Genomic DNA, 17,056 nt, shown 5'->3' with positions numbered 1-17,056 from the left:
TGCCTGCGTGGTTCAGAAACACATGGACTTAATGAAATTAATAAATAGATTGTGATATTAAGAGGCCGCCCTTCAGCAGCCGAGGAAGAAAGACAGACCGTCGGCAGAAAAATGGCCCTGAAGCATTAACGCTGCATTACGATGAGAAATGGGATGTGCACTCAACGCAAAGTGTGTGTGTGCTGCACCGAGGCCCCTGCTCTTATGAGGGGCTGATAGCTATGATCAGTGGCGGCTGATAGAGGGGGTGATGTCCTGACTGAGGTCAAATATCTTTGTGCTTCACAGGAAAAGCTACGGCTGAGTTGCTTCCACCTGGGATTCGGTCTCCGAGCAGAGCAGGTGGCAGGTTTTTTAAAAACGAGCTAAATTGTAGTGAAATTGGGAAGAAAATGAGCAACGTGCTGCATTAAAACGTTTTCCAGATGCAAACTCAGGCCCCAGAATATCTGAGTAAAATAAGATCTGACACAAGTTAACACCCGATTTGTGGGAAGTGCATCGTTTGAACACCTCAGCAGCGAGTGCTTAGAAGCAAAGATACTGACAAACACCGAAAGTCACTCAGGATGTTTACGCTTTGATTTTATGTCAGAGACGTGCAGCTCAGCGGTTGAGTGAGTTTATTCTCTGAAGCCCTTTAATGGCAGCAGGTAATGTGACCACACTCCCTTCTCCCCCGTGCAGGAGAGGAGGCCTTGACGATATTTGTGGACAAGAGGAAGCTGAGTAAGAAAGCGGAGGTGAGCGATTACTCGGGCAACTCCTCCGCCGTGACGCTGGAGGCTCTGCACCAGCTGGCTGCCTCCTACTTCATCGACAGGGAGAGCACCCTGCGCAAGCTGCACCACATCCAGATCGCCTCCACCGCCATCAAGGTAACGCCTTTGTTCCCCCGAGACGCGGCCCCAAGGACAAATGCGCCGAATTATATAAAGATTCTGTTTACTCATGATTCTCCGTGATTCATCAATCTCGTCAAACTCACTTCATCCCAGCAACGGTGTAAATCAAGAAGGTTTATCGTGTGTCTCCATCTTCCATCGGCAGTCATCCTCTACTTCTGTTGTAAAGTTTTTAACTGGTTATAAAACAATCTCATTTTAATATTGTTGCCTCTTTATGACCCACGACAGCCAAGGAGACAATCAGGGAGTAAATCCTCACTGTCTGTGGTCAGTCCTGGAACCATTATCCTGTGTTGCTAAGCTACGCACACTTTGCAAATTATAATATTGAGCTAATTCCAGGGCGAAGTCACATCATTAGTCCTTATGAGGCAGGCTGATCTCCAGTCAGCACAGAAGAAAAGAAATGGCAAATCGCTTTGAAAGATCAGCGGCTACTCAGTAAAATAAGCAAAGAAGTTGATTAAGGCAAAGTTGGGACGTGAATAGAGCCGATCAAACAGTATTAGTCCAAATAAATCAAGTATTTTTATAGTTAATATTAACAAAGGTCTGGAATATTACATCCTTGTGTCCCCCCCCCTTTACATCTCACTGGCTCTGATAGTAAACATGAACATTGACGGTAACGGTTCATGATTTCTTGGGTTTTAATATTCAGGATTTACCTCAGTGCCAAGAGAAGCTTCTTAAGAAACCCCTTCGCTGAATTAAATATGAATTACCTTTGGGAGAAGTGATGTGAGTTTCTGTCCCATACTTTTTTGTATCTTCTATTTATGAAGAAATATTGAAATACTGTCACAATAAGATAAGATAAGAAAGATAATCCTTTATTCACCCCACAGTGGAGGAATGTGCAACCTGACAGCAGCAAGAGTCAGAAATAGATCGAGGGTTAAGTAAAGTAATAATAAGAAGCATACTTATAAATGTGGGAGAACACATGTGCAGTGAAATGGATTATATGTTGACGTTGAGTTTCACTGACAGAAATGAAGATCGCACAGATAATAAGTGCAAAACCTGAGTTATGCAGCAGATAGTATATTCAATAGGAGAGAGTAGATCTGTAACCATGAAAAATGAAATACTTTCCATTATTCACCATGACACCGTGGTACAGCCAGTATGATGATACCTGCAGGTCCAGGATTCAAGAGACATTCATTGTTGTTTTGTGACATTAAGAATTTAAGAAGTTGCCAAGTTGAGAAATCATACAAATATTGAAAATAACAAAATATATAGTCATTATATTTCAGAGGGAAAGTGATAAATTGAGATATTTACGTCATAAAAACGTCAGCTGAGAATTAAGTGACTGAAGCGAATATAATTTCATCGTATTTAAACTTGTACCATGTGGTTTTATGGTTTATAACAACTGTCAACACTGTCCCTGTAATAATAAAATCATAACAGCGAGGCCGAGTAAAGACGATGCTTTTTATCAGCCTGCGTGTGGTGAGATGTGATCTCCGGCTCCAGGAGTCACACGGAGTTTAGGGTAAAGCGGCTTGACGAGCACATATGGCGAAAAAAGGGACGATAAATGAATCAGGTGAAACACGGCTGATGTCAGGTCTGTGCCTCCGGCTGTCGCCTGCAGGTGGCACGGGGGGTTAATGGGGTGATGGCGAGGAGAAGATGACCCTCCCTTTACGCCTTTTCTCATTCCTCCGTACAGTCGACTTGTGATGTGTGCGACTTCTTTTTTCCACTGCAGCAGAACATGAATCAGACTCCCTGTACTTATAATCAAAGCTGTGTCCTCTCGCCGCCGTGCATTGTGTGTGTGTGGGGAGGGTGTTCCTCTTCGCAGCTGAGGTGGGCACATCTGAGGTGCAGAGGCAGATGCTTTTGTCTGTTTCATTTCTTGGGAATTAGAGGGTTTTTTTCTTTTTGTAGCCGTACAGAAAAGGAAGCGAGGAGGAGAGAGAGAGAGAAAAGGGCTTTCATGCTCCAAAGGCAGAGAGAGGAGAGAGGAGAGAGGAGAGCTTCACCTCCATCACAGGGGGTGGGGGGGAGGAGAAAGTGAGTCAAAAGGAGTGGGAGAGATTCCTCTGCTCATCGTTTCCACAGGGCGTTGACCCACACAGAGGCGGCACAGATGCAACTAAGCACTCGCAATGAATGAATTCAAAATCAAACAGGTTGAGGGGGTAAACGGGAGAGGGCCGGCGAGGCAAAGCCCCCACTTTGGAGCCTAATTGTGGTATATGAAGATTTTTAGCTATTAATCATCTGCTGTAGGTATTTTTCAAGGGTTCGAAATTCTCTGTTTCTCGTGAATCTCTTACGATCACTCGTCTGTTTGTATGAGTAAATAAAATAAAATACTTAAAGCAACACTATGTAACTCCTACTGAGCAACAGCGCCCCCTGCAGCCACACCATGGTGATTCATTCCGTTGGCCTCAGTGTCAGTCCCACTTACTAAACGGTGGATATTACCCATGATCCTCTGCTTCCTGAACCAGAAGAGCTGCTGCTTGTAACAAATCCACCAAACTCTGTTTAGAATTCTTCATATTTTAAAAGTTTCCTCCTGAATATTGGAGATAAACTCTGGTTTTTAAATAACTTCTGAGTGTTTCTAACTGATCCACAGTTCAGCTCAGTTACATAGAACAGATGCTCAGGGAATGAAAGAGGAAACGTTCTCCAGATTCACACCCACTCAACCATCAAACTCATTACGCTGCTATTTTCAAGGTATAAAATATTGTGTTTCTTTTCAAGCACAGTTAAGATTTAAGATAATGCAACAGATCGAGCTCCAGGCTTTTGCCTCGTTCCCTCAAACAGCCACGTGTCCCCATGCAGGTGGCCAATAACGTCCTATTAAGTATTTTTTAATATACCAGAATGTATCTACAGTGAACAACAGCTGCTCAGCAAAGCAGAAATTGAATGCTCTGCTCATCAGTCAATATTTTTGCCATACGGCGTATCATATGGCACTATCAAATAATTCCTTATATGAAATCTGTATTCAGAGGGGTTGTATCTCATTTCCTCACATTTACAGCAGCGTTAAAATCCCCCGTGAGAGTAACAAGGGATCTAATGTGATATAAATATTACAGTTGAACAATTGCGCTCGAATTATCTTCATTCTTTTCCTTTTCGCTCATTCATCGTGGATATTTATTCCTCTCCTCGCCGCCAACCTCTTTCCTCCGGATCGTGTTTTTGATTAAAGAGCCCCCCCCCCCACACACTGGCTTTTTGCACTTCACCGCAGCACCGGCTCCAAACGAGCGCCCGAGCCCCACGGTCCTCCTGCGACTGTGTTACTGATCGACTGACCCTCATTGTCCCGCCTCATCCATCTGTCACTTTGCGCCGACTGTCCTCTGACAAGCCCGACCAGGACAAATCACTGAGCAAAATATGGTGTCCCGCAACCACAAAGGGAGAAAAATGAGAGTGGGTCAGGTGCTCCCCCGCCTCGTCGCAGCAGGAGAAAGCCGAGCGCTGAAATAAGATCTCCTCTTGCAAATGAAGTGTAAAAAGGGGAAAGCTTTGCTGGAGCTGCTTTGTGGCAAAGGTCAATGGAATCGTCTTCAATCAGCGGCGAGATGAAAAAAAGGGAAACGTTGTGTGTGGCACAAAATATGAGAAGAGTGCAGAAGAAGAATCCAAATAAGTGTAGTTTCTTCTTTTCTGTTTCTTTCACGTTGACAATCACAGTTGATTTTGGAGAAGTGACTTCATTTACACAGAGAAAACTGTTTCTGTTGCACAAGGAACCATCTGTTTGTTTGTTTCCCCTTCGAAAACAATACATTTTGAGCAAAGAAGTGAATCAACCCGGGGAATGTTGTGCAATGAAATCTGTGGAGAATTCAGAGATGAGCTTAATTTGTATTTGTTGTTTCCCAGGTGACGGAGACCCGCACAGGTCCTCTCGGATGCAGTAACTATGACAACCTGGACTCCGTCAGCTCCGTGCTGGTTCAGAGTCCTGAAAATAAAGTCCAGCTGCAAGGTTCGTACATCTACTTCTACTTTTAATGTGATTCTCACGTTTTCCTACACGGGACAAACGAGGATGATGTTACTAAACTCTCTGTTCGACAGGTTTGCAAATGATCCTCCCGGACTACTTGAGGGAAAGTTTCGTGCAGGCTGCTCTCAGCTACATCGCCTGCAACGGAGAAGGCGGATTTGTGTGCAGGGACAGCGACTGCTGGTGCAGCTGTGACCCCAAGTTCCCAGAATGCAACTGCCCCTACATGGACATCCAGGCCATGGAGGACAGCCTGCAGAGGATCACGGAGACGTGGGGGATTCTCTACAAGGAGTTTGAGGAATCAGGTAGGAAAAATCCTTGAAAGTAATGCGAGTGTTGCAGGAAAAATTCTAACTTGTAGAGTATAAATCATACATATGAGAGGAAGAGAGGAGGAATTCAAGTGTTTTATCTCCACCATTAAATCTGAGGAGGAGGAGGTGGATTCCTATATGCATGTTTCTCCCTATTCTATGATTTATAGGTGAACTATAATAGGTGGTTGTCGGTCCTGGGTCCTGGCACGACATCGGAAAATAGCAAATTAACAGGCCGACAGAACGGGATTAAATATTTCACCAGCTTTCTGCTCGGCTAGTTTACAATATGTCTGCAGCAGATTAATCAGCTATAAAAAAAACATTCATTGGTGGTCCAGCTTTTCACATCACCAGGGAGACAGAGTTTGAATGGAAGCTCTTAGCATAATGTTGGGCTGTTATCGTTGCGCTCGGTCACCCTGCTTCGCTTGTTATTACTCAGGTGAAATCAAAATGGATGCATCTCTTTTTTTTCCCCTCACTCTTCAGATTTGGCTGAAATGTCCCAAAGTGCAATTACTCTCAATGTTTTCATTGCTGGGTGTGAAATGAGGGCAAGCTTGTGCCCAGAATGCAGATATGTGCAAATCCATAAACGTGTCCTTCCACTGATTTCTACTTTGCTGCTTTATCAGCAGAAGACGAGGACAGTAGGTGGTGAAAATACTGAAACCAGAGCCCGATTCATGCTTCTGCGTCTGAGCTGCGAACATCGGCTACACACGGGGCCGAGGATTCATAGCTGTGCGTAGTTGTGTGTGAGTCGCGCTGCAATGACACCGCAGAAACACTAGTGGCGGTAGAGTTTCTATTCTGGTGTTGAGCGTCTTCCTATTTTTCAGTCCCACAAATTCTCTGGCGTCTCTGTTTACTGGCGAGAGTTACAACGGATCGTGTTGGAGCTGATGGATGTTGAACAGCTATTACTTTTCTTAAAGATCTGCAACGAAGAAAAGAAAGACGTCGTCCGTGTTCGTTCCTTCAACTCGTTTCAAAAATGGCAGCAAGTCTGCCGGAGATGCGACGCTACCAAGCGGACCAATCACAGCTCTTGCACGTCAGAGTACGGCGTAGGGCTCTGTGTAGGGAACACGTCTACATGTAGGAGCATGAATTGGGCTTCAAATAAGATGATGAATAGTGATTCCTGCCTCTTATTCTTATCCTTAAGTCAAATGGTGACACAAAAGGAAATAATACTGGAATCAGAAATGCGTCGGCCATTGTTCAGCTCTGCTTCATGTGCAATGCAGGTAATAATGATGATGAATAACTTGTTTGGAAAGTTCTTTTCAAACGAGAAGTTATAAAGTGTTTAAAACAATGACGCCAAATAAAATAATACCACACCGTCTGATATTAATGGAAAAGGAAAAGGATGAAAGAAACACAATTATAGCTAAACCCATTCTGTGAAGATAAATGTAATACGAATGATGACAGAGAAAATAGAGAGTAGAATATACATTTTCATTAAAATGTAGTGATCACAAAGTCAATTCGAAATTTCTCCAAAACAAAACGGTGAAGGATGTGGAAGGAGGGAAGTAAAGATAAGTTTAATATAGTTAATAAATGTGGTTTCATCTCTGAGGAGATAATAATGTTCAAGGGAGTTGATTCTTTATTTCAGTCTGAGATTTATTATTAAGAAACAAATGAGTAACGAGTAAATATAAATATATTGAACTTAATGCGAACAAGAAGAAATGAAGTTGAATGGCTTCTGATTAGAAGGGAGGTGACCCAGGGTGGAAGAGGTGAAGAAGAGGAGGGGAGTCACTCATTTTAAACTTTGACATCTTACAGGTGATTGGCTCAAGGTGCGAGTGTCAGGCTGCGATTGGCTGAAAAGAGATAAAGATAGCAGGGACTGTGCATGTGACCAGGAGGCGCCAGGAGACCCGTCTCCCTGACTGACCGTCTCCCAGGCCTCAGTAGTCGTAGAGGAAGATGCACAAATAGGAATTACAATAATAAATAATAGTAAAAGTAGCATTTGCAGTAATAAAACCACCAGTGATGCAATTTTTATCATTTAAAACTTGACGATGATGAGTCAGTAAATGTTTACGATACCGTGGTAAAGCTCATTCTAACGGCGCCGGTGGTTTTTTTCCAGATTGAAAACCACAGTTCCCATAAAACACTTGGCTTCCTGCTGCAGAACAGCCCCCCCCACACTCCCCCCTCATCTTTTACCCTCCTAAGTGACATCCTAGTAGCCTTTGATTTCCTTTTTGCTTTGCCGAATATGATCAAATTGCTAGAAGTGATCTTTCACAGCGGCACCTGCCAGATGCCGTGTCCCCAGTTCAGCCACTACAAAGTCCACGTTTCCAGCCCAAATAAAACCGGCTGCCAAGGTCTCTTTCAATTTCAAAGGCTCCTCGGAAGCGACAGAGAGGCAGCGTCTCCTCTGCTCTGCTGCATCCTCTGGTGTCTATAACACAATCCAATGGGCACCTATCAATTGTTTAACGGAGCTTTGAAATGAGCCTCGTCAAGGTATCCGGTTTCAGGTGGTCATCATCGATTGGTAAATATATGACAAGACCAGGACGCATGAAAAAGCTCCTGCAGGACGTAAACATGTAGGGCAGGAAAATCAAAGTTAGGCCACATAGACACATTTATTATTAACATAAAACACTCTGGTATTTAAACCCACACAATAAGAGTAAAGCCTAATTATATACCCATCAAGGTTGATGTAAGAACTTCAAAACAACACCTGTGCATGAATCACAATTCACAAATAGTATTTATAGATATTTAATGACAATTTAGACATCTGTTTGGTTAAAATGTATAAGAAGTAAATTATTCATCACTTTAAGATGCATCAGTGTGAGCGGGTTGGATGGATAAAGGTTCCATATTGTATATAGTGAGATTTACATATCTTATATTAGTATTTACATATCTCCATCGATAATAAAGCAGGTCTGGTTTGTAAATATCTATATTTTGTTTCAACCAATCGTCGGATTACTTTTATCTTGCCGTTTCCATTCTTCCAGTTTTTATCAGTCCTGTTGTTCTCTGAGTTTCACTTGGACTGAGAACCAGCGGATCTCACGGCTGCATGGACTGAAAACTCGCTTACTCACAGTTAAGGGATGAAATCTACCGCCTGGAGTCAGGGCTCAGAAGAAAGAGGAGGATAAGCTGCCGCTGCCCAGGCAAAGCATATTTCCAGCATAATTTCCCCACATACTCCACAGTCATGCCGCGGCCGGGCTCCCGTCTGCAGTCCCAAAACAATCCCATTCAAAACGCCACATGGTCTGGTGGTGACGGAACGCTAGACTGCTCCTTCTCCTTCACTCAGCTGCCAATCCCCCCTCCTCCATGTCCCTCATGTACCTTCTGCAACCATGCACGCGCCGCTCGCCGGCCCTCGACGCACATGGGCACTGTACCAGTCCGTCCACAGGGGCCATGTGGACAATCACCTCATTACAGACAGATGTTCCAGGGGTTTGCAACCGAATCAGACCAAAAGCCTCCAGTGCATACGTCTAAATTGGTTTGTTTTGGTGATTTCAGTGCTTATTGTCGCTGTTGGAGTTTTACCAAGCTACAGTAGGAGGCTCCAAACCCGAACCCTCTCTCCCGTTATTGCCAGGACGCCACAGAGATGTTCTTTAACCACAACTCTGATCATGGAGCCCATTAAACCATCCACATGAATACCAGTGTCATAAAACCATATTTGTCATATTGGGCTTAAATTTCTGTCTTCCGTCTTTTTGCCGTCACAGATGAATTCAAGGGGTTCTATGCGAGGCTGCCCCAGAACTACTTCCTCAACGTGTCGACCATCCAACATCTGTGGTCCCTGGACGGTTTGTTCCAGTGGCGATACGAGCAGCTGGAGAACAGCATGCGGGTCCTTTCCAGACGAGCGCAGCGGGTGATCTTCAAGCTCTTCAGTCTCAGTAAAAGATGTCACAAACAGCCACAAGTTCGACTCCCGAGGGACCGGTAAGCGCAAGCCCCCCCCACCGAAACATGCGTTTCAATTCTCCACGTCTGAATCGTTTCTACTTTTTTTATATGTTCCCAGTCAAGGGAAACTTTCCTGAGTAAATAAGACATCTCATTTTCTTTTTAGTAAATTCCCCCATTTCATGTTGATGTTAACCCCCGTAGGAGAAGCAAAGTTCTGGCATTTCTTCGCCCGAGGCTGCGTGGAGTCGTAGCCTGCAGTTCTCTCAGACTAATCCAGGAGACGTAGGTGGAGGTAAACAAGCTGACGGGTTGTTGCAAAGTGAACACGGGAGAAATGCCACCGCAACAATGGCAGCGTATGCAAAAAGGATTTCACATTTTAATCTCTATTGTACAGCTTTCACCAACAAATATGTTCATCCTGCTAAGAGCTGGGAAACGCAGTCATCAACGTCAGTAGAAACAAGTGAGACGTCTGTTTTTTTTAATAAGCTCTTTGTCTTTGGCTGCTATAAAAGTGAACTTCAAAGAAATCCCCCATTAAATCTTTACACAAAATCATGAAAACTTAATTTCATTTAAAAGGGCTTCATCTCCATGATATCCTCTCAAATCGGGTTTGATGGCTTCAAAGGAAGAAATTCCCCTTTAATGGTGGTTTTGGTGTATTATTCATATTACTTCTAAAACTTTGCAATCAAAATGATCCACGAGGGGCCAACATTGCTATCTTTCCTTTTTTGATGTAATTTTTTTGAGTATTTTTCTATCACTAAACTCTGTACAGCTAAAAGGTTGTGAGAGTCAATTAACCATTATGAATTATAAAAGTACTGACTCTACAAAAAACTACAAACATCTGCAGGTTCTTTTGAATAAACTTTTGCTTAACACTTGAAAAAAATTGCTCCAACAGATTTCAAAATTTTGAAACATGAACAAAATGTTTCTTAACGCTCTATACGTTATTTTTTTCGTGCTCCCGCTGTTATCGACACATATTTCACCGCACGTAACGAAACGTAATGACGTCGTTACAAGCGTACGATGTGTATGTTCTAATTATTATGTTTTTTATTTGATTAGATCTAACAAACAACAATCTCCAGTCAGGTGCATCCATTTCCAGGGGGGATAATAAGAAAGACTAAACTTTATTCTACATTAAACAAGGGTCACAGTCCCTTAACTGTTTAGACCGATGTGGGTTTAACTTGGTCTTAAATCCACAAATCACCAGAAAAACAAAAACAGAAAACGCAGTCTACCTCCATCTGTCAAAGAGTGCGACCGCTGAAGGTGATGGATCCAACCGTCACTGTCAGTCACGGCGCGTTAAGTTTGACGGAGCCACCACAGTAATGGCAGCGACGCCACGGAGCACAACACATAAATCAAGCGGCAGATGAATCTATACAGTGGAGTCCCTTCAATGTCCAGTCCCTCTCTCCCTCTCTCCCTCTCTCCCTCTCTCTGCCTCGCTTCACCTCTCCCTTCAACTCTTCTCTTCTCGTCGGCGCCGCGGCAAAAAAAACAACACACATTAATCACTGATGTGTGCGGCTGATCCTCCCGCCCTCGTGCGTGGAGAAGGAATGGGGATCGTCGTCGTCCTCAACCGTGGGGTGTTTATCTATTTCCATTACCGCAGCATTAACTGTGAAGCTTTTCATTCTTTTTCCGTCTTCAGAGAAAATCTCGGAGTGAAAATGGCAGATTTGTCAGTTTGTCTAAGGTCCTCTCTCTCTTTAGCATCCTTGAGATAGATCAGAGATATGTGATTGATTTTGCCGGCTACTTCTCGTCTGTCCTGACAATTATGAGGGGATAAGACAGTGGAGGGAGCAGGCAGCTTGGTTTTTATTAGGCCTGTAATGATAAAACACACACAGCACACTTGGCAAAAATCCTCCACATTGTCATTCAAGAGGAGTTTTCACTTCCGCTGCTTTAATTAGATTTTTAAAAAATACCCTTTTCTTAGTCATACGCTTCTTCCCAAAAAAAAGGAGTCAGGTTTATTTTTAAAAACGCACAGAAAGATCTTGATAAATGTGAGTCCTCTCATCTCAAACAGTGCAATTAAGATGTAACCCTGAACATGTTGAATAGGTTTTTAATGAACTTGTCGAGGCACTCGGACCAATCTCATCTTTACAGCCTCGCACTGTTTCAGTCACATTAGGAGAAGATGGCCAGAGGGGGAGATAGCTGCTGGATGTGGCCTTTTCATTCCTTTACACTCCTCATATTTTTTACTTTACTACTTGGCTGTTTTTATATTTTCAGATGTAGAGTACCTCTGAGAGAACGTAGGGGTTAAAGGACCATTGTGTAGAATGTAGTGCCATCTAGAGGTGAGGTTACGTATTGCAATACCTCTCCTCTTCCCAATGTGTAAGAGAAGTAAAAATGATGAAACCTTCTCATCTTCCGTTGGCCACTGTAGCGACATGACGGTGCAAGATGGCACAAGGGGCTCATACCATTAGTGTGTAGTGTATATATACCAATGTTATCATACTTATGACTATTTTATTATATTTTTGCAGATAGAGGAACTTAATCCTACACACTGGTCCTTTCATAAGAGAAATTCATGAAATACGCATCAGTTATTCTTTAAGTATACCCTGCAGTGCAAGTAGGAGTGAAGGTATAAAGTACTGCATGATGATTTTATGTAATATTCCATATGCATCATCAGATACACAGAAAATAAATAAACGAAATGGAGTAAAGATTTGCAAGAGCAACATAAAAAAATGAGGTGGTGCATTACTGTATTTATACTTTTCCCAGTTTGGAGTCAAAGAAGTTGACTGACCTGAAAACATCCCTGACCTCAGCCGTGGGATAAAGTGGAGCCACGACTGATCTCTGATCTGTGCTTCACCTCATTAATGCACATGCAGCTGCACGGGAGCTAATCTCCTCAGCTAAGGTTTCAAAATCATGTAGAAGGTGTCAGAGGAACGCAGGCTGCTGTAGTGGCAGATCTGTGCCAAAGTGTAATGTCGGGGTGTTTTTTTATTTCTCTAGTTAAACTCGGCGCGTTGGTCTTGTGTCAGGGAATCCAACTGTGGGTTTAATCTTAAATTCCACAAATCTTCAGCACGTCAAACTTCCCGGGTTCAACTATATTTTTCCTTCCAAACTGTGTTTCCTGCCCCTTCACCGCTGCAGTGAGACGGCCCAGTGATTTACAGCGCTGGTTGGGAACCAGACTTGCGGGGAGCAGAAAGGCTGTACACAGTCACACCGGGGAACTAACAGCACAACTGCAGGCTTGTCTCGGCGACCGCTTTGCCCCGCTGACGCTGTCGGAGGCGAATTGCTGTGCCCACAGGTAGCGAGGTGATGGAGAGGAAATGCCATTTTCGGTTCACTTCCCTTCGCTGCTTTTTTCCATTAGAAGGTTTTGATATTCAAATCAGTGATTTTCTGAACTCGGAGTCGATTCCCGCACCCGAGCACACAATGAGATGGGGACACGGAGGAAGGATGCCCCCCCCCCCGAATGTAATCTGTAACATTTTCAGATTAGCATAAAGTTTACCACAATACACCACCATCAAAGAAAAAAGCTTTTTTTTCTGTTTCTCTGAAAGGGAAGCCAGCGGTGTGCACTGCGCATTGCTTCTCTTCAGCAAGGCAAAGAGGATAAGAGGCATAAAGGGATCACAGTCAAGAAAGTGCCACAGACGGGAATCAAACTCCAGCTCACAAGGGGGAATTATACAGTATGCATGTCTGAGAGCGAGTTGCCCTGCAGCTGCAGCGCACTTCTAATATTAATGTCGCAGACTGATCAAAGACAACTTTCTCTCCACATCCCGTCTCCCGCTTCCTCTTCCTTGTCAAACACCGATGTTTGTGCCTATATCCTCTGCATGTATATATCCTCCACTCATCAGGAAACTTGAAGGCAAACGCAGGAAATGCTCTGAAAGAATCTCAGGCAGAACTCGCTTGATAATGCAAACAAATAATCCTGAAGAAAGAAAAGTCCTAATGGATTGTTGTGCAAATATCTAGAGATTATTTTCCTGCTGTGAATATCCAACTGAAACATAAAGGAATAGACAGATACTTTCTTTAGTTATGGAAGTTTTATCTGTTTAAAGAAAAACAGCAAACCTTGTGATGTATAAAAATCATAGATTCCACAAGGGCAGTCATTTTTGAGGTTCTCAATTTTTTGTTTATTCCATCAACAAACAAATATTCAATTATTTAAAGTTATTTTTGAGGTGTCAGCACCAAAGACATAATAAACTACACTAGTGGATAGAGTTTGCTTGGTTATCATGGACATTGTTCAGTTGTCTCCTCAAATCATTTGGTTTTATGTTGTACACAGTATTTTACTATGTAGTATAGATATAGTATGTATAGTATGTATAGTATAGTATATAGTATGCACTGATATGGACAGATTGAAATGATGGCTGTGTTTATAAATCTAGAAAAGAAGGTTTCTTTCCCTGTAAATGATCTAAACCATGATTCCCAGAATCCTCTCAGGTCTCATATATTATACTTTACATTTCTTTCTGCGCTAGCTGTCTGCAGGTGCCCTGGACCAAATAAAGTCTCCACTTATTAAACGAGTTAAACCCATAAGTCCTGTTCAATAACCCACTCTCGCTCTCTCTGCTTGTCTCTCTCTCCATCTTCTGTTTATCTCTCCTCCCCGGTTCAGACCTCAGTCCTACTGGCTCAGTCATTTCCAGTCCCTGCTGTATTGCTCGGAGAGTAACCAGCTCGGCGCGTTCTCCGAGGAGCTCCACAGCTGCAGCTGCAGATACGAGCACAGCCCGTGTCAGCTGCCTCCGCCCTGCACTGTCGGGGAAGGCCCGGCGTGTGCAACGTGTGCACCGGACAACCACACCCGCTGCGGGAGCTGCAACCCGGGCTTTGGCCTGACGCAGGGGCTCTGCAGGCCGATGGTGGCGGACTCCACGGAGAACTACCTGGGATTCGAGACCGACCTCCAGGACTTGGAGCTGGGCTACCTCCTGCAGAGAGCTGACCGCAGGCTGGAGGTACTTCTCTTTTAGCCTTTGTTTAATCATGTCAGGTTGACTGGGAGCGGAGCTGTCGTTCACAGCGGCGGCCTGGGGTGCGTACGTTTACTCATGGGAGCCACTCAGCAGTACAGAGTCTTGTCCTTCTGGCTACTGAGCAACTTTATAGTTTCCCCTAGTTTGTTTCCCTTTGGATTTATCGTACAATGTTTTAGATGTTCTGTACATCTACAAGCTTAGAATAGGAGAATATTCCATCAGGTTACTATAACATTGTTCAGTAGTTTTTAGCGTAATCTTTCTTATTGACAGACAATCGGCACTGGAAACATAACCTCCTTGGCAGAGGTAACGATCTGGAAACAAACAAGACGTAATTAATAAATAGCAAAGCAGCCACATTGGCCCAGGGGTGTATCAAGAAGACAGTATATCTGTTTTTTCAAGGTGACGCCCCCAATCATTTCAATGAAATGACTGGGTACCAAAAAATACTTGAGATTATTGGTTTTGCAACTGGTTTATCACAACACTTATACTGTTTTCATGTCTGCTTTCTGTCAGGTCCACGCCATCTTCATCAGCAACGACATGCGACTCAACAGCTGGTTTGACCCCTCGTGGAGGAAGAGGATGCTGCTGACCCTGAAGAGCAACAAGTATAAGTCCAACATGGTCCACATGCTGCTGGGAGTGTCCCTCCAGATCTGCCTTACTAAGAACAGCACCCTGGAGCCGGTCCTGACTCTCTACATCAACCCCTTTGGAGGGAGCCACTCAGAGAGCTGGTACATCCCTGTCAATGAGAACAATTTCCCGGACTGGCAGGCCAAGAAGCTGGACCTGCCCTTCGAGTGCTATAACTGGACTCTGACACTGGGCAACAAATGGAAGACGTTCTTTGAAACCATTCACATCTACCTTCGGAGCAGGATAAAGACTCACGAAGGGGTGAACGACAGCGTTTACTACGAGCCCTTGGAAATGACGGATCCCGCTCGGAACCTGGGCTACATGAAGATCAACAGCATCCAGGTGTTTGGCTACAGCATGCACTTTGACCCGGAGGCGATCCGCGACCTGATCCTCCAGCTGGACTACCCGTACACGCAGGGCTCCCAGGACACGGCCATGCTCCAGCTCCTGGAGATACGAGACAGGGTGAACCGGCTGTCGCCTCCCGGTCAACAGCGGTTGGACCTGTTTGCCTGTCTGCTCCGGCACCGACTCAAACTGACTCCCAGCGAGGTGGTGCGCATCCACGCCTCCTTACAGGCCTTCAGCTCACGTCTGCCCAACTCTATGGATTACGAGACCACCAAGCTGTGCAGTTAACAGCTGCTGGAAGGGATATCTGGACTGTCACTGGCTCGGTGAGAACTACGGGACGTGATCGTGGCTTAAAGTTGTTCTCCGTCTCTGTGGATTACCGAACTGTTTGGTAAAACCCGGGAAGGGGACCGGCTGTGGACAGCTGACGAATGTACTTATCTGGTTGTTTTGGTTTTTGTTTTGTGGCAACTAACTTCAGTGCTATATTATATTAAAATGAGGTGGATGAGGCAAGACAATGCACAACTGGAACCAGTTCAACAGTAGAATTTCAGATACCACCGCATAACGTTGAACCATCCTGTTTCAATATGATTCTGCTCATTTATACTGTAAGTACCAAATGCCAAACAGAAATCAATGGACATTTTATGGTTAAAAAAAAATAATATATATGGTACAGTATGTTTGTTTGTAATTTTTATATGTTTCTTTGCTTCGGTGACAGTGCACTTTCCATGAAGACCAGAATAAAGTGGTGTCAGTAAAGATTTTGTAGATAAATTGATATTAAAACATCATGTTATAACAGATCCCAGCTGTGGCAACATTTCTTCATGGCACTTGATTAGATTTCCTCTCGTTTTGAAAAAGAAATTGGAGTCGGGGGAAATTGAAATGGTTCCAAGTGATTATAAACAGATTTCCTCAGATGTTTTTTCTGATCACTTCACAAAACAGACATTAACTCAGGTATTTTTCTCACAAGCACTAAAAAGCCCAACGTTTTAAAAGTTAATCGCAAGCAGGTCAAACTAAAAGGGTTTTCAGGCATCAGTGTATAAACTGACTCATCCTGGTCGGGTCTCTTTGTGTGAGACAGACAGATTTAGAACATTTCTAGTAAATTAAATAAAACTAACGCAGATCCATTCATTGTCCGTCTCTTCAAGAACAACCTACAGCCCCTTTTTAATGCCAAACACTGACTCTGTTGCACTGAGGCAAGCTGATGTAAACCTGAAACCGTGTTTGAAAGGTGATATCACTCACAGGTTTAATCACGTACACACCAACTCACAAATGCTGTAAATCCATCAAAGTAATTTGCTGCCGAATGTGATTCAGTGGTGCGCAAAACAAAATGTCATTTACGGATGAGTGAAGGGCGGAGGTCTAAAATCGTGCATGAACCGAGTCCGAGTGTCAGCGTTGTTGAGCAGTGGTTTCAGGTCTGGGGAGACAAGACTATTTATATTTATTTTTACTATAGGAATTGTGGGAAAGCCCAACCTCTCTCTCTCTCTGTAGTGCATTGTTAGAAACATATCTTCACTCCCCACTCTTCCCAAGCATCTGTTTGCATTTTAACTCTGGCAGCCGGCTACAGCAGCTGTGTATCTGCTTGTGCCGCGCTCACAATTTACATACAGTACGTAAGCGTGACCTGACGCCTTTGTCAACACTTCCACCGCTCTCGCTTATCGCTTACACACACAGATACGCTCCTGCATCGGGCTGAGAGGTCTCGGGCGCACGGCAGTACCA

At 43.9% G+C, this 17,056-nt stretch overlaps 1 protein-coding gene across 1 annotated transcript in view; it reads left to right on the top strand.

The window, feature by feature from the left end:
- LOC118121392 (BMP/retinoic acid-inducible neural-specific protein 3-like) overlaps positions 1 to 16,101 on the top strand; it is a 45,881-nt gene extending 29,780 nt beyond the window's left edge. The window contains exons 4-9 of the mRNA XM_035177232.2: positions 688 to 878; positions 4,800 to 4,905; positions 4,998 to 5,234; positions 9,017 to 9,239; positions 13,912 to 14,254; positions 14,801 to 16,101. Of these exons, the coding sequence (XP_035033123.2) occupies positions 688 to 878; positions 4,800 to 4,905; positions 4,998 to 5,234; positions 9,017 to 9,239; positions 13,912 to 14,254; positions 14,801 to 15,571 (1,871 nt within the window). The 3' untranslated portion in view covers positions 15,572 to 16,101. The remainder of the gene's footprint in view (positions 1 to 687; positions 879 to 4,799; positions 4,906 to 4,997; positions 5,235 to 9,016; positions 9,240 to 13,911; positions 14,255 to 14,800) is intronic.
- The last annotated feature ends 955 nt before the right edge of the window (positions 16,102 to 17,056 follow it).

Source organism: Hippoglossus stenolepis, chromosome 14 (genome assembly GCF_022539355.2).
Source record: "Hippoglossus stenolepis isolate QCI-W04-F060 chromosome 14, HSTE1.2, whole genome shotgun sequence".
Taxonomy (NCBI): Eukaryota; Metazoa; Chordata; class Actinopteri; order Pleuronectiformes; family Pleuronectidae; genus Hippoglossus; species Hippoglossus stenolepis.
The sequence above is the reverse complement of the archived record's forward strand: the minus strand, read 5'-3'. Positions and strand labels throughout refer to the sequence as shown.